At 32.1% G+C, this 24,909-nt stretch overlaps 2 protein-coding genes and 1 long non-coding RNA gene across 14 annotated transcripts; 1 reads left to right on the top strand and 2 right to left on the bottom strand.

The window, feature by feature from the left end:
* Positions 1 to 42: 42 nt before the first annotated feature.
* LOC103501528 (transcriptional corepressor LEUNIG-like) lies at positions 43 to 4,781 on the bottom strand. Of its 11 annotated transcripts, none has more exons than XM_051080754.1 (10): positions 3,769 to 4,781; positions 3,469 to 3,566; positions 3,258 to 3,367; positions 2,839 to 3,054; positions 2,691 to 2,767; positions 2,497 to 2,587; positions 2,356 to 2,419; positions 1,792 to 1,841; positions 731 to 997; positions 43 to 246 (listed from the first exon to the last, which is right to left on the bottom strand). In XM_051080754.1, the coding sequence occupies exons 1-10, from the start codon at positions 3,831 to 3,833 to the stop codon at positions 58 to 60; spliced, it is 1,227 nt and encodes a 408-aa protein (XP_050936711.1). In that variant the 5' UTR covers positions 3,834 to 4,781; the 3' UTR covers positions 43 to 57. The 11 variants fall into 11 exon arrangements, with proteins under 11 accessions (XP_050936711.1, XP_050936718.1, XP_050936713.1 ...); XM_051080761.1 differs by having other exon boundaries at positions 731 to 892; XM_051080756.1 differs by having other exon boundaries at positions 2,512 to 2,587.
* Positions 4,782 to 10,676: 5,895 nt separating this feature from the next.
* LOC127148202 (uncharacterized) lies at positions 10,677 to 14,095 on the top strand. The gene is made up of 3 exons (XR_007819009.1): positions 10,677 to 10,815; positions 12,735 to 12,804; positions 13,544 to 14,095. It is a non-coding gene; the product is annotated as an uncharacterized LOC127148202 (long non-coding RNA).
* Positions 14,096 to 18,158: 4,063 nt separating this feature from the next.
* On the bottom strand, positions 18,159 to 22,062 carry LOC103501527 (sodium/pyruvate cotransporter BASS2, chloroplastic). Of its 2 annotated transcripts, XM_008465123.3 has the most exons (13): positions 21,609 to 22,062; positions 21,406 to 21,526; positions 21,129 to 21,255; positions 20,964 to 21,005; positions 20,751 to 20,864; positions 20,584 to 20,646; positions 20,351 to 20,478; positions 19,777 to 19,858; positions 19,274 to 19,325; positions 19,068 to 19,165; positions 18,799 to 18,957; positions 18,596 to 18,685; positions 18,159 to 18,464 (listed from the first exon to the last, which is right to left on the bottom strand). In XM_008465123.3, exons 1-13 carry the CDS (start codon positions 21,715 to 21,717, stop codon positions 18,387 to 18,389), a joined length of 1,263 nt encoding a protein of 420 aa, XP_008463345.2. In that variant the 5' UTR covers positions 21,718 to 22,062; the 3' UTR covers positions 18,159 to 18,386. The 2 variants fall into 2 exon arrangements, with proteins under 2 accessions (XP_008463345.2, XP_050936529.1); XM_051080572.1 differs by lacking the exons at positions 18,159 to 18,464; positions 18,596 to 18,685; positions 18,799 to 18,957 and adding an exon at positions 18,974 to 18,992 and having other exon boundaries at positions 21,609 to 21,927.
* Between the last annotated feature and the right edge of the window lie 2,847 nt (positions 22,063 to 24,909).

Below are 24,909 nucleotides of genomic sequence, written 5' to 3'. Positions count from 1 at the left end.
AGACAGACAGAATTGCCCATTTAACTCTGCAGTGCAGTAATCCAAGAACATATACATCTAGTGGACAAGAAGGTAATCCATATCTAATATCATTTGGAAACATAAATGTGTAAGTTTGTCAACCTGATTAGCCTGAAAGTTATTGGACGTACAGCCATCAATGTTTGTGATCCCTGAACTGGTTATTTTATCTTGCTGCTGAATTGTGTGATTTGAATTCTGAGAATGTTGACTCAAAACTGGATGCTGCAAGAATTGTTGCTACCTTTTAGTTATCAATCTTTAATTGCTGCGGCTGTAGCTGATGAATGTTAAACACTGATATTTTCTTTAAGGGGGAAGACTTGACAAAAACGTAAGAGAGGCCCTGTTTGATAACATTCTGATTTAAGTTTACTGGTTTTAAAAATTAAGCCTACTTGCGAGAAAATTCTCTGTCTATACTTTATAGCTCCAAAAAGGAAAAAAAAAAGAAAAAAAAGGACCGCATCACAAAGACCCTACTGATCTTTCCTTCGTAAATTATAGAAACATATTCATAATTTTACAAGTTTGATATAAAAATACTTCAAACAAATAATTAGAACTAATTTTAAGATTTATTGGAAGTATGTGGATTAAATTTGAACATTTGGAAGTACTGGGACTGAAATGGATGAAACTCAAAGTACAATGAGCAAAGTTTAACCAAAGAAAAAATCCATACTTTGATCAGCATATCAGCACTTACACGTGGTAAAGCAGGATGACAAACTGGTGCCATTGAATCAACATCAGACAAATCCACAGAACATAATTGGCTACCCTTCCCTGTATTGAGATTTTGACTTAAAGGCACTCCCGGTCTTATGCATGCCACATTGGCAGAATCTACTCCCAGGTTTTGAGGTGCCTGAAACATAAATTCATGCTCCAGCTGAAATCGACTGGAATTATGAGAGAATTGAATGAATGAATTGGGTTGTTGCAGTTGCCCCAAGCTTAGAGGATCCAATCCCTAAGAGCAGTAAAAGTAATCAGAAAGGTCCTAAATCTCATCATCATATTAATTTAGGAACACTTCTTCTTTGACTACTTCGCAGGAATGGCTGCCACTAAAAACCTGACAGTTATTTAACTTTCTTGGAAAAAGCAATAAAAAATATCTATTTTCTCTTTTTCCTTTATGCATTTCTCCTCATACTTGTCAAAAAACTTAAGATGAGATTCCTACCAAGTGGTCAGCAAGATCTCCAATATTAGCCTCATCTTCACTTGAGGGACCAAGTACATGCCTCTTTCTGTAACTTACACCAGTAACTCTAAATCAAGTATTATTCTTGAGAAAAACATAAAATGCTGATTAATTTTCCAACTTACATTCTCCAATAAACATTTATACAAGTTTGTTGAGAATTTCACATCGAAACAATGGAGAGATCTCACATTTTTTATAAGATAGAAGAGTTACTTATTTCATTATTAATTGAATTTGAGATGATATTTCATGCTTATCTAATATGGTATTAAAAGTCATAAAGTCCATACAGCCATATTCTGTCAGAAAAAAAAAAAGAATGATTAAAAATTGGTAAACTCAAAGAGGCACCATCTTGAAGATGTATATTTAGGATTCTACATTAATAAATGAAGAGATCTCACACTCCTTATAGAATACATTGGTTATTTCTCTTATTACAGATAATCTCAGCATTTAATAAGGTTGTTCATTTTTTTTAAAAAAACAAGAGAGAACAACAATCGTACAAGGAGAATGCATAATTCACGAGCATCAAGTTTAAATACACGTACCGTTGAAGGCCTTCCATTCAAAGGAAAACGACTAGTGCCCTGATTTGAACCTGAAGAACCAAGAAAGCATCATCATAATGAATTAAGGAATACTTGGGGTGGGGTTAATCCAAACATTTTGTTGAGTAACAAATAATCCCGAAAGAACCATGGAGGCTACAAAGTAACTCTCGGGCACTTCTAATATGAGATTACAGAAACCACTATCTGAACTACCAGTCAAACACTATCACAATTCTAAATATGTTTTTAGTTTATTGTAGTTTTAGCCTTAGTCCTTTTTGTTCTTACTATAGTACTCTTGTACTTTGAGCATTAGCCTCTTTTGTTATTATTAATAAAGAGCCTAGTTTCCATTTAAAAAAAAAATATAAGTTATTAGTTAAATGCTATTCAATTTTCATTATTTTGACAACCTTCAAACCACTTCAAACATAATTCCTGAATCAAATATGATGAACTAAATGTGAAAGCATTAAATATGGCATTGGTTTTTTCTGGTCCTTTTTTTCTGTGTTTGTGTGTGTGTGTGTTTTTTTTTTTTTTTTTTGGGGGGGGGGGTACCAGCAATTCCTTCCGCTGTGCTAACTCTGGAGTTCATACTTGACTTCATCTGCCCTTTCAATTTCTGTTTCAACACAGGTGGCATAATAAAAAGTTACATCTGAGAACATGAGAGAAAGTGGAAACAACATATTTTCATACTTTATTAATAATTACTTTGGACCCTGGAAGCTGTTGACCCTGGTATTGAGTATCGATACTAGTTAACTTGTCCGCAGGTATTTGGCTCTGGCTAGAAATCCAATGTTCACGAACATTAAACATGAAACAATTAAAAGTAGTAAGTATACCTGTTCAAACAAACATAGCAGGACCCAAAATGTTACGAGAGACACCTCATAGGTTGAGCATTCATGGAAGATACTCCAAACATTGAGGCTGGAGGCTGGCTTACATGTTTGAGAAATCTTTTCTGCGAGAACATTTACTTGAATATCGTGGAAAAAGGTGAAAATTAAATTACATTGAGATCTTCAAGAATACCTTTGGGAGCACATTGGCTAGTGTATCTCTTTGAATAGGAAGTGTAAAATTCTCCTCATACATTTTTGCAGCCATTTCATTTGCAACTGAAGGGTTCTGTATATTGAGTGAATTGTTCAAAACAAGCCTATTAGCAGTTGGAGTAGGACTCTGCTGAGTCTTCTGTAAATAATAGTGTTCTTGTAGCTGTAAATCTCCATCTTTCATCAACTGAGACTGTCGAATCCAAAATAAAATCAAGTTTTCAAGAAATACTTATCCAATCTGTTACAGATACCAATACATGAAAGCTGCATGCAATAAGGGATGTGGCACCATAACAACTTTGGTAAACTATTTTGTCTAATGCAGCATTCTTCCTCTACATGAAACACTCGGAGGGGCAACTAATTCAGCTAAAATCTTAATAGAAAATGAACCTTGATGTAAGATGTAGCAGCTTCTGAGTGCTGTGGGTTTATGCGGGCAATAAACAAATCCCAGAACACAGACCACCATTCCAAAAGGAAACCACCCGGAGCATCAAAAGCTGAATAATGGGATTCAAAACAGAAGGCAAAGTAAGCTACGGATATATGGAAGTCAGTAGATACGCTGGGTTTGAATTACAGTGATCTATAACAGTCTTACCCACTGGATCCCTGAGAATTTTTCCTTCAGCCAGAAAAGACCTTGCAGAAGCATATAGTTTTCTCTTCAAGAGGTAATCGTAGATATAAGCATCCAGCCTATGTCCAAAAGAACGAGAATAAACCCCAGAAAGATTGGAAAACACACACATGAATAAGTTTTTTTAAAAAATCAAGGCAGAAGTACGAGACTGAAAAAAAAAAACTATCAGGTTGAACTACAGAGTCTAATCAGTTTCAGCAATAATATATTTAATATTCTCGTTTACTGAAACATCAAACTGCTTTTCAAATTCCTCACCTCTCATCTTCAATCTTTTTATATATATGCATTACTGTTATTTGTCTCTCATCAGAAGAACTCATCCACTGGTCCAATGCCAATAAAACACAAAAATATATAATACTACAGATTTCAAAATGATTATTTCTACATGATCACAGATAATCAACAGTAACTTCATTCTTTCACAAAAAAAAAAAAAAAAAAAAGTAAACAGTAACTTCATCTCAAACAAACAGCCACATGAAAAGCCACGCTACTGTTACAAGCCTTCTTATCCGCTGGTCTAACCAATATTTACGTGGAAAAAAGTGGCCAAATAGAATCCGTACAGATGCCTAGGAACCTTAAAGCCCTAGTATCCACCAACTCAACAAACAAACAACAAAAAATGCTGTCACTCAAAACCAACGAGAGCACAAACTTCAAGAACAGAGCATTAGAGCAAAACCAAGTGGAAAACGTGTGTTCAAGAAGCAGCCAACAAATGGGTCAGCCATTATTGAGTAGATTCGAATCCCATCTCCACAAAGAAAGAGAAAAACAAAAAACCAAAAAAATGGGCGAAATGCCCTTTCCAAAATGGCAACAAGTGAATATTCCAAATGGGTAACACCAGTTCCTCGGTACAACACAGGGGAGATGAAGAGAAAAGCATAATACAGCATCTGAATCAGTAGAAACCAAAGCCACCAAAAAAATTCAAAAGAAAGGTATGAAACCCATAGAGATTCAATGAAGGACAAAGACAGAAGAACAAATCAAAGGAAAACAAAAACATGGAATATGGTAATTATCAATGCAACAGGAAAACTCAGGTGCATGGTACTCGCATTATTTTATCAACATCGTCCAACATAGCTTGGGACATGATTACAGTATTATTTGCTCCCGCCGGAAGAAGAGAAAACGGAAGGAAAGTTAAAGAAACCGACGAATAATAATAACAATACTCGGTAAATCACTCTTGGGTTTCGAGAAAGTGTTTTTTTTAAGAAGAAGATGCGTAATTGAAAAATGGGTTTTAGTCTGATTCCTTCTGCTGCGGCTATGTCCATTGACACGCGTAATTGCTCCGTGAAAATGGATCCTTTTAGTTTTTTGTTTTTACAAATAAAAGCGGCATGTAACATATTATACCTTACTGCCTAAGTTTCTGAACTTCCATGGGGTCAAATTTTCTCTGGGAAATTACATATTTGATTCTGCCTGCCATTTTAATGATTGTGTCTAGGTATGTTGGTTTAAATCATTTTTAGAAAAAAGTTCATATTTTTCTTAGGGAAATTTTAGTTTGAACTTTTATTAGAAATTTGATTGTTTTTAATAAATTAAGGATTTCTTTACCAAACTCTTTTAAATTACTATTATTTATTATTATTTTGAAGAAGAAGTTGGTTTTAAACTACTAAATAGAGAGGCCATGGACTAATATTTTGTAATTTAGTATACTTTGTGTTGAATTTCGTATGTAATATCATAAACGTTACAAATGATTATGAGATAGGGGAGGTTGTAGAGCTTTATTTTCTTGTATTTAAAACACTCGTTTGAGTTTGAGTTGGGTTAAGTTAATTATCTTCGGAGAAATATAATTTTTACCATGTACCAAAGTCTTTGGATAAAATTAAGTTTTTATTATCTCTATTTAATATATTACAAATATGGTAAAACTTATTGATAATACTGAGTAAATAAAAAAGAATTTTTTTCAAAAGTAAAAAAAATCGACAAATTATTTACCTTCCATATAACAAAACCAAGACAAAATTCATTCCACTCGAGGATTTTTCTACGAGATGTAAGTATTTTTTCAAATATTTTATTTTTGACAATTTTCCAATATAAAAGTAGGTTAATTTATTTTTATAAATACCAAAAAAAAAAAAATTCACGTGTGTCTCTTCAACTCTTCTTCCTCTTTTCGATTTCAATTTCCTCTTTCCTTTTCCTAAAAAAAATCTTTATGCCAAAATTTTTTTCACTTTCCAAACTCCCATCTTCTTGTCTCTTTTTCTTCCCATCTTGTTATTGAATTGCTTTCATTGGCAAGCTTTGTTAGAATAAATACTTTAAATCTATATAATAGATTAACCTAAGCTCATTCATGCCAAATTGTTAAGAATAAGTTACATACTAGAATTCATTTCCTTGAATTGATGATGGCTATAAAATAACTATTGTCTTCCTCAACCAAAACCCTGAATGCCCTCAGTGAGATTTTTATCTTGATGGGATAAAAAGATTGAGTGCCTATTGTTTTGGTATATTGGGGACCATAGCCCTAAGGTTCTTTCTATACTAGTTCAATTAGGATCATGGAACCAAGGCGACTTTTGTCACTATCCTTGTAACTAAACCTTCCTCGATCACCAATTCCAATACATTCAATAACATAGATCAAGTATGGATGGAAACTATATGCAAAGTGATAGCATGGAAACTATATGCAAAGTGATATAGATCATGCTTGTTTCCAACTTATCCAAATTCTATAGTGAGATCATTATTTAAAAACTTTATGCTAAACCGCATTTGCAAACTGCATGCATGATAAACAAGTTCAGATGATAAAAACATAAACCAACAACTTTGTTCTAGATAGAAAGTAAACAAATTAAGGTCAAAGAACATCCTTAATAACAAACTCCCACTAAACATGGAATCAGAAATTGACTAACACCAATATAAGCAACATACTCAAGGAAAACTTTAGTGGTGTACTTTTAGTCAATGGATTGTCAGCATCGAGTTTGTTCTTTATGTGTTTTATAAAAAATTTGACCATTCTGAACTTTTTCTTTCAAAATTAGAAGCTTTACATCTACCTGCTTTGACATTGTATTGCTTCAGATGTTATTGGAATACATTACTGCTGAGTTGTTGTCATAAAATAATTTTGTTGGTCTTTTTCAACTACTATTTGCAGCCTAGTGACAAAATTTCGCAACCATATTCCATGACTAGATGCCTCATAACATGCTATAAACTTCACATCTATGGAAAAAGAAGCCATAAGTGTTTGTTTAATACTTTTCCAAAATATAACTCCTTCAACCAACATGAAGTTATAGCTTGAAGTGGATCATAAACTGTATTGGCATCCAACATAATCAGATTCAGAATACCAAATGATCTTATGATCTCCGATAAGTAAGGATATAACCCTTTGTTCTTTGTAAATATCTTATAACCCGATTGACTACTCTCTTATGATCCATCCTCGAGTTGCTCAAATATTTATCTAATGCTCCAACTATGAACACATTAGGCTTCCAATAACTTATGCATGGGGAACCTTATGCATCTTCTTAATCATAAGTGTGGTCTCAGAGCATTGACTTAAATGAAATTTATCACCTTTAGCAACGAGGGTATCTCTTGGTGCACAATCTTTCATGTCAAATCTACTCAAATTTTTTTAATGTAGTTCTTTTGTAATAATCTCAAAATACCAGAGCAATCTCGCTGTATTTCTATTCCTAATACAAAAGAATCATCACCAAGATCCTTCATCTCAAAATTCCTTTTGAGAAACCTCTTAGTGTCATGCAATAAACCTACATCATTACTTGCTATGAGTATGTCATCAACATATAACACTAGGAAAATAGATTTACTCCCACTAGACTTGTGATATACACAATCTTCTACTATAGTCACCTCAAAACCAAAAGAGGTAATTACTTCATGAAATTTGTGATACCATTGATGAGAGGCTTGTTTGAGACTATAGATGGATTTCTTCAAATTTGCACACCCCATAGACTTTGAATTATTAGTTACAAAGTTTTCTAGTTGTACCATATAAATTGTCTCAACAATGTTTCCATTGAGAAACACAGTTTTCACATCCATCTGATGTAGCTTCAAATCTAAGTGAGCTACTAATATCACGATTACCCTGAAAAGAGTCTTTCGATGAAACCGGAGAGAAAGTCTCTTTATAATCAATACCTTCCTTTTGAGTAAAACCTTTTGCGACAAGACGAGCTATATATCTTTCGATTTTGCCTTGTGAATCCTCTTTGGTTTTATGTGTTCATTTACAACCTAAGGGTTTCACTCCTGATGACAATTCGACAAGTTCTTAAACGTCATTGTCTTTCATGGATTTTATTTTCTCTTCCATATCCACTTTTGAGAGTTTAGAATTTTGTAGAGCTTGTTGAAAGTTGATTGGATCATCTTCCATTATGCCAATATCATCCTGATGTTCTTAAAAACACACAATATAATCATTTGAAATTGCACTTCTATTTTTTCTAGTGGACCTCCTTAATGAAACTTCTTAAGATTGTTGAGTTTGCACTTCAGGAACTTCATTGTTGTCTTGTTCTATAATTAGTTTCATAATAAAGTCAGGAATTGGAGTCTAAACATCATCTATGCCCACATTAGGAAGAGAAACTAATTCCTCTTCAAAGACAACTTTCTTTATGTTATCTTCCCCTTCAAACTCAACATCCTCAAGAAATTTGGCATTTTTGGTCTAAAAAAAACATTTAGATGTGGGATCATAAGACTTGAAACCCTGAGAATGCTCAGAATACCCAACAAAATAGCAGCTAATAGTTCTTGGGTCCAATTTTCTTTTGTTAGGCCTGTAAGGCCTAGCCTCAGTTGGGTAACCTCAGACGTGAAAATGAATAATACTAGGCTTCTTTCCTGTTTACAACTCATAAGGGATTTTAACTATTGCTTTAGTAGGTACCCTATTGAGGATATATGTTGCAACCTTTAGTGCCTCACCCCAGAGGGATTCTGGTTAAAAAGAATGACTAATCATACTTCTTACCATATCCTTAAGTGTTCTATTTTGCCTTTTCGTTACACCATTCATGCTAGGTTTCCTTGGCATAGTGTATTGCGAGACGATTCCACATTTCTCTAGGTATTTGGCAAAGGGTCCTGCACGTTATTCACCTGATCCATCATATCTACCGTATTATTCACCACCAAGATCAGACTTGTTAGCCTTAATTTTCTTTCCAAGTTGAAGTTCAACTTCAGCTTTAAAAGACTTGAAAACGTCCAAAGATTGAGACTTCTCATGAATTAAATATAGGTACCCATATCTTGAATAATCGTCTATGAACGTAATAAAGTATTGTTGTTCATTCCAAAAAGTCGTAGGGAATGGGCCACAAATGTCTGTATGTATTAGTTATAAGATGTCTGAACATCTGTTGACACCTAATTTTCTTATGTTTGTCTGTTTTCCCTTAATACATTTCACACAGACTTCAAATTTGCTTAAATCAAGAGAATCAAGAATCCATTTGACACAAGTCTTTGAATTCTATGTTTAGAGATGTGACCTAAACGCTTGTGCCACAACATAGCATAATTCTTCATTTAATTTATGCTTTGTACCATATGATTTAAACAGCAGATCTTGTTAGACGAAGCATAAGAATCAAGCATATATAGGGTATCAATTAAAGAATCGGTACCAATAAGTTTGGAGTTTTGAAAAAGACTAACTTTATTATTTCCAAAAGAACAAGAAAAACCAAATTTGTCCAAACTGGAAATAGAAACTAAGTTCCGTCTAAATGACGGTACAATAAAAGTCTCATTCAAATCCAAAAACAACCAGTTTTTAAAAGTAATTTAAAATTGCCAATCGCTTCAACTTCAACTGGTTTACCATCACCCACATAGATGAATATTTTAGCATCATTTGGCGGTAGGCTCCATAAGGAACCTTGCATGGATATACTTATGTGAGTAGTAGAACCATAATCTCCTCACCAAGTATCTGTTGGTACAGAAGCTAAATTAACTTCAGAACAAAGCAAAGTAAGAAGTTTACCTTTCTTTACATGCCATTTAGCGTACTTGGGACAATCTTTCTTGATATGACTTTTCTTTTTGCAGAAGAAATAAGGATTCTCCATTTTGAACTTTATTACACAATCGTGTTTAAAGATCGCCGTTATCATTTAATGTTTTATAAACGATCATGTAGAGAAAAAAAAATAAATTGCTCACACTTACTATCCGATTGTTTATTTCTAAAGACGGATTTGAGCAAATATGAAAGTGATAGAGAAATTGAACTTTCACCTATAAATATTTTGAGAGAGAACGATTAGAGAGAAATTTATTTAGTGAAGAGTAGAGAATGAGAATTAATGTCTGAGAGAGACTTCTCTTGTCCCATTGCTGATGGTTGAGAATAAATGTTTTGGTAGAATGTTGGTAAAATATGCATTTAAAAAATTAGTTGGAGAGAAAGAAACAAAAACGTTTAGTTTAATAGAGAATAATAATAATGGGAATTAAGGTTAGTTGTAATAAAGTTTTCAAGAATATGAGTTAGTGATAGAAAGTTTTTATTTTTTTAGGTTAATTTATCCCAGAAAAATAAAAAATAAAAAAAGGAATCCCATGAGATCCTCTCATTTTGGTAAGATTTGATATAGGAATTGATTTTAAAAATCACAATTCAATTCAAATAGAGGCAAAATCTACTAGAAAGTCTCATTTTCCAAATCAAAGTTTGACTAAAATCCAATTGTAAATTTTGTAAGCTTAAACAAATTCCATTGAGAACGTTAAAATTTGAGTGGAATTTAAATTTTTCCTCAAACTGTTAGGTCTCCAAATTTTCTTCCGATAGAATCAAATTCTATTCAAAATCATGATGGAATTCAAATTTAGATTCCAAATTCGACAGTTTAAATTTAAATTGTCAAGGAAAATGATATATAGATATACATGAGAATGCTCACATGAGGGTAAAATTGGAACAATGACAAAAGGAAATTTACGGCCTATTTGGTAATGTTCCCATTTCCCATTTTTATTTCTAATTTTTCGTGTTTGGTAACGTTCTTGTTTCTTGTTCCCAAAATAATTAGGAAACATTTCTGGTTTAATAAGAAATTTGTGGGAACGATAAAAAAGAGTTTCTCCTCATTTCGTTCCTATTCTCTCCTTCCATTTCTCCTCTTCGTTCTCGGGCTTTCTTCTCCGGCGATTATTCTTCTCTCTTTATTCTCCTTTTATTCTCCAGCTCTCTTCGTGCTTTGTTTCTTCCTCGTTCTCCGACTAAAGGTATGGCTCTCAATCCCTTTTTCTCTTGTCGATTTTACTGATGAATTTTTCCTTTAGATTAATTTTTTTTGCTGAGAATGACCATAGGTGTTTGTTGTGTTTTTGTGTGTTTTTTTTATGGCTCTCAATTCCTCTTTCTCCTACAAGATTGTTTTCCCTTTTTGTGTTCTATGTTAAGGGAAATTGAGAAATCCATGGTTTTAAAAGGGGATGATAGAAATCCATGGCTTTAAAAGGCTCTCAATCCTTTTTTTTTCCTGATGGGTTTTTTTCTTCAGATTTGTTCTTTTTTTTTTTTTTTGCTGGTGTTGTGTTTATATGTTTTTTTTATGGCTCTCAATCCATAATTACTATTACATTCTAGATGTCACAAAAATCAACTGAAAAATTTTGTGTCGATGACGTTGTGTGAGATTGATGGATTAAAAGGTGAGGGACCATGGTCAGATAAGAGTGAAGCTTTGTTTGTAGACTTAATGGATGAAGACATTGCAAAAGGCAATCGACCAACTACAACATTTACAAAAACTAGTTGGAATTATACGAGAAACCAACTAAATGCTAGTACATGATATAATTATTCTCATGATCAATTGAAAAATAAGTTCAACAAATTAAAACAAATTTACAAAGACTTCAAAAAGATATTGAGTGATATGATAGGAAATGGTTGGGATCCATTATTAGGTGTACCATCAATCTTGAAGAGGAGCAATGGAACGAGCTTTTTAAGGTATAATAGTTGCATTTCTTTTTCCATTTCTAATCATCTATAGGCAAATAAGAGAGCAAAAAAGTTTTCATTTTCTATAGGTGAATAAGAGAGCTAAAAAGTTTAGAAAAAGTGGTTGCCCACATTATGAAAAGCTTGTAAGGATTTTTAGAGATACTACTGCAACAGGTGTAAATGTTTGCTCGTCAACAAGACTTATTTCAGATTCTGAAGATAAAAATGAAAATGATGTTGCAAGCAACACAAACGTTGGTGCTTGCCCGTCAACAAGACTTATTTCATATTCTGAAGATAAAAATGAAAATGATGTTGCAAGCAACACAAACGTTGGTGTTGAAGAGAAGGATAAAGGTAAAAGCAAAAAACGAGTTCAAAGAAATAGAGATGAATTTGACAGTTTCTTCTCATCATTCTTAGATGTATATGCGGAGAATGCAAAGAGAAAGAATGACATCCTTGAGAAAAGATCTTTTGGTTGTACATCTAGTGAAGTTGATGAGAGCCAAACATCAAGCAAAAAAGATGATCTCCATGAAGAGTTGATGGAATGTTTAGACATTTTAAATACAATGGAGGATGTTGATGGAGAGACTTATTCCAAAATACTGAAACTCTTGCACGGAGATCTTGCTTGGAGAAAGTTATTTTTACGCATGCCCGATTCAAGGAAGAGAGATTTCATAAATAGTCTTTAGATGTCACTTAGGGATTGTTTTAGGATGATGACATCTATTTTTTTAATATTAGACTTGAACATGGATTTTGTATGTTTGACATTATGGTTTGGGAAAGTTACATAAAAAATTTTTTCTTCCATCTTCGTCTTTTCTTTTCTTCTTTTTTGTTTTCAAACTGTTATTTGGTTCATCATATATTATTTAGGTTGGAGTAGCCAAATGTAAATGATCATGTAAAAAAATAAATTATCATGTAGACAAATCTAAACGATCGTGTATCAAAAGAATTAAAAAAATAAATCTAAACGATCACGTACCAAATTTTGAGTTAAATCTAAACGACCGTGTACCAAATTTAAATGTAACCAAATTAAACGATCATGTAACAAACATAATTGAAAAAATAACCAAATCTAAACGATCATGTACCAAATATATTTAACATGACTACGTTTTATGTACTGAGATGAATTTGTACCTTTTTTGTGTTTGATTTATGGATATACTAGTGAATTGATATGGACTTGATTCAAGATAATCATTCTGATGACGATTTTGATTCTGACGACGATGACGAAGGTATCTTCATCCTTTTTACTTTATTCTACATGAGCTTGCACATGATACAATCTTCAAAACAACCATGTAGAACCTCTGTACTGAGAGGACATGATAATGTGATTGATTTGTTAAATGGAACGATAGTAGATGTTTTGATTGTTTTAGGATAAAAAGAATTACATTCATAAGGTTTGTGAAGATTTAAAATCAAAGACGAATCTGAAATCATCTAGATATTTTACCGTTCAAGAAAAAGTTGCTATATTCTTATTAATCATATCACATAATGAAAGCAATCATATAGCAACAGAAAGATTTCAACATTTGGGTCATACTATTTCTCTAGCTTTTAACCTTGTTTTGAGGAAAGTTTGTAAGCTTGGTAGAGAAATTATTCACCCACCCAATATGAACACTGTACCAATGGAGATCGTATCAAATTCAAAATATTACCCTTTCTTTAAGGTAATGCGTTAATGTTTTGATTTATTTTCAGAAATATAATATTTTGAAATATATTTGTGTTTTTTATTATCCTTTAGGATTGTATTGGTGCTATTAATGACACTCATGTTGTTGCAAGTATTCCCCAAAATAAACAAATACCGTTTCGTGGAAGAAAAACTAACAGGACATGGAATATAATTTGTGTTTGTTCATTTGATATGTTATTAAGAACTTTAATTCCATATTTAACTTTATGATAATTTTTTATTTGCTTTATTATATGTAGATCAATACCATCTTGTCGTTTCAGGATATTCAAATATGTTAGGATTTTTAGCACCATTTTGAGGTCAAAGATATCATTTACGAGATTTTAGAGAAAGGAGACATCGCCCTCGAGGTAGAGAAGAAGTGTTTAATTATCGACATTCTTCATTGCGAAATGTCATTGAACATTGTTTTGGTTTGCTGAAGGCTCGATTTTCTATTCTTAAGCAAATGCCTCCTTACCTGATCAAGACACAAAAATATATACCGATAGCATGTTGCACAGTTCACAATTATATTAGATTGAATGATCGTCAAGATAATCTTTTCAATGACTTTAGCAATGAATTAATGATCGTTGAAGATACACATAATTTGTCGGCCAATTTGCGGAATGATATAATTGAATTAGATGTGAGTCGACAATATCTACGAGAAATGGCACAGTGAGAGATGATATTGCAAATCAAATTTGGGCAACATTTGAAGGATAAATACAATTTTATGTTTATGTTATTCTTTTTATTTGTGCAGTGAGACTTCTTTGTATTAAATGATATAAAGTACTTTTGATAATTTTCATTTTTATGTTTAATGCATGACATAAATTTTTATTTAATGTTTAATTGAATTACACGTGAATAAAATAAAATAAAATAAATAAAATAAAAATAAATTTTTAAGAGGAGCAGTTACCAAATAGAATAAAATTAATAAAATAAAAATTAGATGTGAGTCAACAGCATCTACAAGAAATAATAAAAACAGGAAAAAAGAAACATTTACCAAACACATTTTTTGTTTTTGTTTTTTTTTTTAAAGAAACAAGAAACATAAACAGTTATCAAACACGTTCCTGTTTCTTGTTCTGAAAAAAAAAAAACAGGAAACAGGAAACAGAAATGTTACCAAACAGGCCCTTTACTTACATTTTTTTAAAACTATATTTGCGATTCTAGAAAACCATGGTTAGATTTAAATATTAAATTTTACACATTATCAGATGAAATTTTACATGAAGTTTAAAGAATATGAGTACTCTATTTTAACCTAGCACCTAAATATATGTGGATTCTGAAATTAATTGTTAAAATATATTTAAATATTAAATTTTACATCTGATAATTCTAAAACTCAAATAAAGATTTGAGCATTGAAGCTAAAATCTTAAGTAGTGGCCAAAGGCATTTATGAGTTTTTAAAGGAAACTCTTTAAAACTGTTATTCAAGTGAATTAGATGGTAAGTTTCTCCATCATATTGAATTTGTTTAGAGGAATACTTAAGATTTCAAACCATACTCTTTTTGAAAATTTAAGTTTGAGATATTCAAAGAATGATCCAAACCAAATATTTTTTTACTTTAAATTTTTAGTTAAATTTACATGGACATGTCAAATATCCTATATAGTTTCATGCATATGTGTAAAGTTGTTACATAGCCAATATGAATTTAACTTAATTGATATCTGTATATATCCACGAACAAGAGATTTTAGGTTCAAACTTCCTTACTCCAAATCAAAATCTACAAATGAATAGAAATAGGGTACGTACTCAAAGATGTAAAACGAAAGAAGACAAAAGCGAAGAAGAGAGGAGGGAAGAAAGGTACGTAGAGAAGGGAGGAGAAATTTTGTGTGTTAATTTTTATATTGTTTAGAAGAGAGCACAGGCTTGTATAGGCCTTCTTAAGGAATGTACGGTGGTCTTCCACGAAAGTGTTTTTATTTTAACCCAATAAAATTTATACAAAAAAATAAATCAAAAAAACTATTTTTAATAATAAATTATTTCCTTTCCTCAATTGATTGGAGGGCGGTGGCTCTGTGTGTGGAAAGACCATGACACCTCAACGCTTAATTTGGCCTTCAATTTTATTAACAATAGGGTTGCCACCATGTTTTAGTGCTTGATTGGGAGAGATAATGGAGAATATGGATGAAAGAAAATGGATATGGAGATGGGAGCTATCTCCATCTCTTCTTCTTTGTGTTCTTTTTTCTTTTTTATGTTTGAGTCAAACCTTACAAGTACTGTTTGGTTTAAGGTTTGAAAGATATTTAAGAATTTAGGATGTTTGTTAAAAATCAAGGATGATTGGATTTGATTGTGCATGATAATGTTATCAAAATTTGGTGGGAACAAATTATCTTTTACTAATATATACATGACATAAAAGATATAAATGCATGAATTAGGAGAAGAGAGAGAGAGAGCATCAACCAAACCCACTAGGCATCATTCATGGGTATAAAAGATGCATGAGACTGACCTACTCTCATGCCCAACGGCCATCCTATTGTGGATTTGTGGAACTACTTGATTATGATTAGTTCTAGCTACAAGTCCCTGGATAGGAAAACGTTGTTGGATAGGATCTCCTTGCATGTGGAGGAGTTTGTTGGGTTTGACGGGTTTGGTTCTTCTTTTATAAGAGAGACTTCAATGAGTCATGAGCTTTGGACTCCACAAGTCAATAGTTGTTGGAAGCTCAACTTGTATGCCTCTTGGAGTGATCATGATCATGCTAGTGGTATCGGTTGGTTGGTTCATGCCTCTATCAAGATCTCTCATTCTTTCTGGTTATGAGAGGATGCATTTCAATTGCCACATCAAGATCCTTGAAGTCCTTGCTATGGTTAGAGTTTTGCATGTTTTCATCTTTGGTTGTGGGCCCCTTCTCATGATTATTATCGAGTTTGATTGTTCTGAGTTGATTGGTGTCTTAACTCGTGTTTGTGGATCTATATGAGTTGTCAGGTTTTGTAAAGGACGTTTTGGCCCGACTTCGTATGCTAATGTTTAGTCTTTTTTGTATTGCTTGCATCCTGCGAACAAGTTGACTAATCGCTTGGCTTGAGCTGCTTTAGTGCATGACAATTTTGGGATCTGTTTTGTTCACGTTTCTTTTTCCGGCTCTAGAATAGTAGGTGGGGTTTCTTGTGAGGTCTCAGATTGGTTTCCCTCCAACAAAGTTTCCCTCCAATGACTTTGTTGGGGTTGACAAGTTTCTAATTAGTACTTGAATGTATCTTCCTTTAAAAAAAATTAATCAAAACTTGTACCAAACAAGAGGATGTGGGTCCTATATTTATTCGCACTCTTATTTCCATGTCATTTCCCTCAATCCAAACGACTTCTTAAGAATGCTCCATAAGACATTCGTTTCATTACAATTTTCTATTTTTTATTTTTTTTTTATTTTGTATCAGTAAGTAATCATATAGCAATAAAAAATCAATCAGATTATAATCAATTTCATTAACAGTTAACTAACAATTGATGTCAAATAACACAGTTACACAATAATAAGATAACCAATAAATATTATTAACGATGAGTATCAAATAACAATCAGTTGACCATCATTGTCAAATAACAATCAATATCATTTAGATTTAATATCAGATAGTAATCATTCAGAAATCAAATAACAATAACTATCTTTGACAATTAGTATCAAATTATAATAAGATAATTAGATAACGATTTGTATCATTATTAATCATATTAAAATAAATGTAAAATCACATTACAATAAATATCAAATAGAATCATACAACAATCAAATAGCAATCAATATCATGTAGTAATAAAAGAAAAACAATGATATAACAATTGGTATCACTAACCATTAGTATCAAATAAGAATTAGGTTTCATAAATAATTGTATCAAAAACTGATGAGACAACAATCATATAGTGGTTTATATTATTGCAATTAATATCATATAATAACCAAATAACAACAATATCATTGGCAACCATTTTAGAGTAATCGGACAATCATCAGATGACACCTAATATAAGTATAAGATAGGATCTTGGCAACAATCAATATCAAATAGCAATTAGATAACAATCAATGTCATTAGTAATTAGATGACAATGAAATAATAATCAAAGAACAATAAAATGAAATCACACTTTTTTAAATGTGAGGAATGACTTGATCATCTAGATATTTCAATTCAATTTGTGGTTTCTACAAAATCATAGAGACTATGGATCTAGTTTTAACACATTAATATGACATTTGTGTAACTACCCTTTAAAAGATATTTGTTGAAATCTAGATATGAAATACTATTAATTGATAAGTGATGTAATAGGCTAATTCTTTCAAAATATAAAAGAGGAAGACTTCAATTTTTAAAAGTTGTTTATCTTTCATATGGTTTTATTAGATAGATCTGTTAATTCAGCCCTTATATTGATAACAAATCTATAAAAATGTGGTACCATCAACCTGTCGATGGAAATTTAATATATGCCCCTTCATCGTTGGACATTCCAAATCTTCCCAGCAAGAAGAAAATGTTCCAAACTTTTTTCCAACTACATAAAACAAGGGTAAAATTCCACTTCAAATCCTATTTTGATTTGATCCCAAATAAAAAAGGGACAGAATCAATTTTTAAGCTGTAATATATAATATACCTAAATCATAGCAACAAGAAAAAGAAGCATATAAATTCAGAACTCTAGGTTAGGAAATTATTCACCAACTAAAAATCATCCATTATAGTATAAACCACATTTGCTAATTCAGACAACTTTTATCACTCCAAATTTTCTGCTAACATTAACATTGTCATTACAAATATAAACTACAATTTTACATATAATAATAATAATAATAATAATAATGTCTAATTAAGCACAACAACTAAAATTTCATTTACTAAATTCATATAAAATTTCCCAAAATTCCCATGAACTTCAAACATTACTACCATAAAAAACATCTCAACAACATTAGCAATTGCTAACAAATGAATAGAACCAATGTATCTAGCAAAGATCTAAAGCTCGTACTAATGAATAGGACCAATGTAAACTAGCAAAGATCTAAAACTTGTACTTCTTTCTTTTCTTTTCTTTTCATTCTTTGAAATCGTCTTTGTCATCAGCAGGAATCGGCATGTTCCTCCAGAAGACAGCAAGAGCACTGCCACCAAGCTGTTGGGATAATACCAAATGAGAAATATAAATTTTTATACCAACGTTTCTAAACAAATGAATTGATGTAGTGGTATAAAAGAAGCAAAAGAACAAAGATGGCAGCAAATAAACACAGAAGAAACACTTACTGCCATACAGACGACGCTAACTGCGGATGGGACGGCGACGAGGGGGTTCGTGAAATGCTTTTGAGCAAGTAAAAACCCAAGTGCAGAGCTCTACAAAACAAGTCAAATTGTAGATTCAAAACATGTTTCATTTAAGGTTTCTGGTAACTTGATTAAGAACCCTCCGCCCTCTATTGCCTTCTTTCTTGTCAAGCCAATTTTACCTGCATTCCACATTCAATCGAAATCGTGCGAGAAGTGGATTCACCGAACGATAATTTTGAAAGCCAATAGCCTAGAGCAAATGCTGCACCATGGAGGATGGCTACTGGGAGCAACAGTTGTGCTCCTTGAGTTTTCAAAACTTCTGCAACTTGCCCAATCTTCAACATGAGACATAGAGGAAAGCAACTTGTTACTACAAAGGAATGAGATAGGGAGAGTCAAAATTCAGTCTATCACTGTATAATAGACTAATAGTTTCGAAACTTACAGGGCTGGCACAGAGGAGAGTTGTGAGGATAACTCCAATCAATGGTGTCACTGTGATAATCTTTGAAGTGAATTTGGGAAAGAATTCATTAGCTAAAACTGCAGCCAAGAGAAATAATGATAGAGGATGATTAATTCATCGTTGGTGTATAACTAATTTGGATATCTATATTGTTCACAAGGGGATTTTCTTTTTTATAAAGTTACCTCCAACAACAGTTGGAACCAAAACCACCTGAAATGTGCTGATGGCAAGACCCTGAAAGGATAATAATGAAAGAAAAAACAACCTTAGGCTAAAAATAATTAGAGGATAAGATCAAGAAACCGTAAACTATCAAGTAAAAACAGCATCATATCAAATACCCTGTTTCCCAAATATTTGTTACTTTTTTCAGTTTCTTTCTTCAATGATAAATGTTAAAAGTCCAACAAAAAAAGCTCATTCCTTTGATCAAACTGTATGAAAGAACCAAACAGCCTAGATGGATTTCAGAAATATAACACGCGATCATATAAGTCGGGCTGAATTGCGTAACCCACTGATTGTTTTTTTTTTTAAAAAAAATGAGATTTCTGTTTTTTATTGGTTGATTGATATGTGGCATTTGACCATTTATTTAAGCCCCTAAAGTTACTACTTCCAAGAATGAACCTAAAGGTCATTTATTTATGTCCATAGTTGGAAGGGTTAGTTTATCTGAACTTACAGCAGCATCAACTGGAACTAGTTGTCCAGCAAGAAGCTTTGTAAGCAACGGAGTCATGATGATGGCGCCAATAGTTGAACACCTATATGAGTTCCAACAGAATGCTAGTCATGATCATGAAACTAAATTTCTTTCGACACGTCAGTCAATATTTCCACATATTCATAGATTTGACATTATTATAAAAGGTGAATCGACATTTCAACCCTATCGTAAAGAAAAAACCATGAAAAATAAAATATAAGGAATAAAATATAATTAGTCTAAAAATATAACAAATAATAACTATTAAGAATAAAATGATTATTTATTATTTAAAATTTTTCTTTTTCAATTTTGCCTTTCTATGAATTTACAAAAATGGTAATGAAAGTGGACATTTTATTACTATCTCAATCTTGTAAAATTGAGATTTCAACATTTTCGTCTTCCATTGATATCAATGTTCATCCTTGGTAAAGACATGCATGCAGAAACAAAGATCAAACGCCGTAGAATATCAATGTGTAAAGGAAGGTTCGATAGAATCAGCTCTATTGGGAACAGGAGGATCATAGGATCAAGCAGGTCTTACGTTGTCATGAGAACGGAAAGTGCAACATTTCCTTTAGATATATAAGTGGCAACATTTGATGCCTGTCCCCCAGGGCAGCATGAGACCAAAATAAGACCAGTTGCAAGAGGAGCAGACAGTTTGAGAGTCTGAAAATACATAAATTGGTTGTTATGTTTGTCTGTTCTATCATTTCCGCTTGTTATTGAGCTCTAAGATTCTACTATAAGAAAGAGACTACATGTAATTGTTACCATGGCAATGACAAAGCCAAGCATAGGCTTAATCAAGTATTGAGCAAGAAATCCAACACCAACCTGCAACAAGAAAATAAAAATGTGAAACAATATTAACATACACATATTCTTATCAGTGTTCTACAACTCAAAAGACAGCTCAAAAGAAAAGGATGTTGTCTTACAGTCCATGGATTTCTTAAACAACGCCTGAAATCCTCAAACGTCAGTGTCAATCCCATTGAAAGCATAAGAAAACCCAATCCCACAGTAAAAAGGTCAGTCTCCAACCAAGTTACCTGCAAGAAGACTCTGATGAATGTTACTTGATTCACCAATCATCTAACAACAAGATCTTCTGTTAAAACTATCAAGAAGAATTGAGAACAAGCAATTACTGCAGCGGGTTTGTAGATGCCTATAATGGTTCCAAGGATAACCTGTTGACAGATGAAAAATATTGATCTAATAAGCCAATGCTCCCGAAAATACAAAATGAACAATAACTAGTCCACTAGTTCCATATTCATAAGTAAAAGCAAAAACAAAGCTAATAAACATACCCAAACAGGAAAAAGTGTGGTTAAAGTTTCAATAACTCGTTCATACGTGCTCATTCCATCAGGAGAATCACCAGGGACGATTTCTCCAGATACATCACTAGCAGCTTTGCACAAAATTTGGAGTTTCCTGCGTTCATAGTTGTATTTAACTCTCCAATATATCAAATATATGTTCATCAACACGTATGAGTATAATAAAAACTCATCTATCCTAAAAATCAACAAATTAATGATTGATCACAACACATTATACAATATAAAACCATATCTCTCATACCTTGACGTGACTCCAATTGCACAAGGAGAAGCAGAAGAAACAAGAGGTTTAAGCAGCATAGACTGAGCCACCACTAAACGTCTTCTCCCACTATCAGATAAACACAACTTTCCCCTAACGTCTAAATCAAAAAACAAGAACAAGAAGCAAAAATCACTACACCCAGATAGAGAATCTCCCTAAACTATAAGCATAAAACATACCCAGATGGGATTGAAACTTTCCAGCTGAGAAGTGGAAGCTTCGGTTGTAGAGAGCATCAAATCTCATGATTCTACAATCATTGAAAGCGAATTTGGAGATTGACGCCATTGTAGCAGTAGCTGTTAACTGAATCCAATAGAGGAGGAAGTGTTTTTGTAAAAGGGGGTGTGAGATTTTAGATTCTTACCCAGTAGGGAAAGAGAATTGAAGATAATGTTTGCGAGGTAAGAATCGAGAGAACCCCACTTGTAATTCACTCACGGGTCATTTCAATCTGATTTTTGCAAAATTTTCCAAATGTAGGGCCGGTGATTGAACTTGAACTATATTTACACCTCACCAAAAAAGCGTGTCAGAAATGATCGGTTTCGTCCAGAAAATTACGGCTGATTAAATTAATGGGTTTGTTTGTTTGTTCTAAGTTCTTGGAAGTTTAAGGGTTCGTTATTTGTTATGATTAAAGAATAAAAAACTAAAAAACACATATTGTGAGCATTATGTGCTTCTGACAGAATAAGTTTAACAATTAAGCCACTTTACGAACAGATTAGAATCTTTTCATGATAGAATTAGAGTCAACGGCTTAATGTTCATAATCTTTATTGTTTTAATTTCTAAACACTTTTTGAACTAACCATAATAATAAACTTTATGCTAAATTATAAAAAATGCTCATAAACTTTTAGGTTAATCAGAAATCTTCTTTTAAATTTCAAAAGTTTAAAAGATGCTAACTTTTAGAAAGAGTTAAAAAATAATCATATCATTACTCGGGAAGAAAATCGTTAAAATTGTCTTTAAAAAAATACATGTTTCTAAACTTTTGAAAAATTTCATTACGTAGAAAACATTAAAAAAATACTCTAATTAATCACATTTTCACACTCAATATCTTACCACCCAAAATAAATACCAAAATTTTAAGTTAAAACCATAGTTTTAAATTTTCATTGATATGTAGATATTTCTTTCGATATTTTCACGATATCAATTGAATGAGTGAATTGATATTTCCATTATATCTTTAAAAAATCTGTGGAGCAACCTCTTTTGATACTATTTTTTCAAGGCATATTTTCAAATATAGTAAAATAAACTAAAATATTTACAAAAGTATAACAAAAATTGGATTCTATCAAAGGTAGAAACGGATAAACTTCTATCAATGTCTCTGATATAGAAGTATATAAGTATCTATTATTGATAGAATATAAAATTTTGTTATATTTGGTATCATTTTTTATAATTTTTTTTTTTCTGTTTATTTTCATTTATCTTGTATCATTATTCCTTTTGAATTAATGTAAGAGGGAGGGTTGGAAATAAAGATAAATATTGATATCTTTTTTTTGTTTTGGGTAAAAACATCAAAATTAACCAAAATTTCACTTTCATTCCATCCTCTTGGCTCATTTACATTTAGGAAAAAGTTTCATATTACGTTAAATAATCACACATCTCCAAAATGAGAATGTTTTTGAATTGAGGGGAGTTCTTTTAGTGCAAAAGGAAAGCCTATAGAAAAAGAAAAAAAAAAAGGAAAAAAGCCAAAAATTCTAAACTCGGAAAAAAATACAAAGAAAAATAGTGAGATCTTTCAAGCTTAGCTAAAAATTGCTTATAGTAGGACAAAAGTTCGGAAGATTCTTACCTTAAACAAAAGTTTTAATCTCTTTCCTTCTAGCTAGTCTAAAGTTTGAGGATCTTAAAAAGAGACAACGTGAGAAAATGCACCAAATATTTATCCCATTTTAACATTTCTCTCCTTCAAACTTGTAAATAATAAAAAAAAAATAGCAAATATATATTTTAGGGGTCTTTTTAAAAATATCACAAATTGAATATTTATACTGTACAAAACAATTTCGAAAATAGAAAAAGTCAAGAGATCCACCATGTAAAATACCAAAAATGCCCCATCAACCATGCCGTCAACAACATGCGCGTAATATATTTGCGATCGTTTAGATTTGGTTATCGTTTAGATATGACTACAATTTATTTTTTTTCAATTTGGTACAAGATCTAAACAATGTTGGTATAGGATCTAAAAAATCATGTACCGATCTTTATAGACCAAGCAATGTTCTAGTTCACATCAAGTTGAAACTTAGCATAAACTTACTTTCCCTTCCCCCCTTCCCCCCTTCTCCAAAGTCATTACAAAACAACATGATTCCTATAACATATGTTTAAGCAGAACGAACAAAATAACTTTTTAATGACTACCATAACTACAGGATAGTCAACGTAACAAAATATCAAGTTCCTAAGTACATGTCAACACGATTCCTAAAACACATGTCTAAGCGAATCACACAAAATAGCTTTTCAATGGCTACCACTGCAGAATAGTCAAAACAACATTCCTAAGTATATGTCAACATGATTCCTAAAACAAAATAGTTAAGTTACGGTTGCAAAACATAAAGCACACTTACCTCTTTCTTCTACTAAATCTCCATTCCTCATTCTCAAAGTTAGTCCAAGAACAAAAGTTGCAACCAATTTTATGAGAAAACAACAATGTAACAAATAACAAACACTCTAAAAATTTACATCATAAGGTGACACTACAAGAAACGGGGGTACTCCCGACGCCAAAAAATGTCGGCGAAAATGAAAAGTACGTCGGGAAAGGATATCCCGACGTACCAAACGGCGTCGGGAAGAACGTCAGGAGAAAGGCGTCGGGAAAACCTCTTTTCCGACGTTTTTTCTCGACGTTTCTTTACGTCGGGAATTCCTTTTTATATATATATTTTAAATATTTTATTTCTACTTTTTTCCTTATAATATTTTGCTCAAACATTCACAATGATGTTCGGATTGCTAAAAATTTTTTTCCAACGTTTTGGATTAAATTAAAACAAATTAAATATAAATTAAAACAAATTAAGAAATATACAAACACAAATTAAAAAAATAGAATTAAAATTAATAATACGAATAAGTTCACTACAACAAAATATAGTTCTCAAAATAGAAAAAACATAAACATTAAGAAAAAGTCTCCCAACGAGGTGCGTATGCGCGTTATTCTACACCTTCGGTCCTAAAAATGGTATAAAAATAACTTAGTATAGTACATAATCATATATTGCAAAAACTTAAGAATAATAAAGACATATACATATCGTAGAGCTAGGGATCATGTGGTGGTTCGTGTTGTGCACAAGTTAGTTCTTCTATCATCTTTTTCATACTTTCCACTTGTGAAGCTAATGCTTGGTGATTTCTATCTTGTACTTCAACCCATTCCAAAGCTTCATGAAGTTTAGCTTGTAATTCAATCTCTTT

Source organism: Cucumis melo, chromosome 2, assembly GCF_025177605.1.
Source record: "Cucumis melo cultivar AY chromosome 2, USDA_Cmelo_AY_1.0, whole genome shotgun sequence".
Lineage (NCBI taxonomy): Eukaryota > Viridiplantae > Streptophyta > Magnoliopsida > Cucurbitales > Cucurbitaceae > Cucumis > Cucumis melo.
Note: the sequence above shows the minus strand (reverse complement) of the source record. Positions and strands in the feature narration are given on the sequence as shown.

Excerpts from the sequence above, each read along its gene's own strand:
- LOC103501528 (XM_051080754.1), bottom strand. The coding sequence starts at position 3,833 with ATGAGTTCTTCTGATGAGAGACAAATAACAGTAATGCATATATATAAA. Across the intron at positions 3,368-3,468 it reads AATTCTCAGGGATCCAGTGG|CTTTTGATGCTCCGGGTGGT; the intron begins GTAAGACTGTTA and ends CCCATTATTCAG. Across the intron at positions 2,588-2,690 it reads ATGAATGCTCAACCTATGAG|CCAGAGCCAAATACCTGCGG; the intron begins GTGTCTCTCGTA and ends TTGGATTTCTAG.
- LOC103501527 (XM_008465123.3), bottom strand. The coding sequence starts at position 21,717 with ATGGCGTCAATCTCCAAATTCGCTTTCAATGATTGTAGAATCATGAGA. Across the intron at positions 20,479-20,583 it reads TTGGCTTTGTCATTGCCATG|ACTCTCAAACTGTCTGCTCC; the intron begins GTAACAATTACA and ends ATGTATTTTCAG. Across the intron at positions 18,958-19,067 it reads CTCTCCTCTGTGCCAGCCCT|ATTGGGCAAGTTGCAGAAGT; the intron begins GTAAGTTTCGAA and ends CTCATGTTGAAG.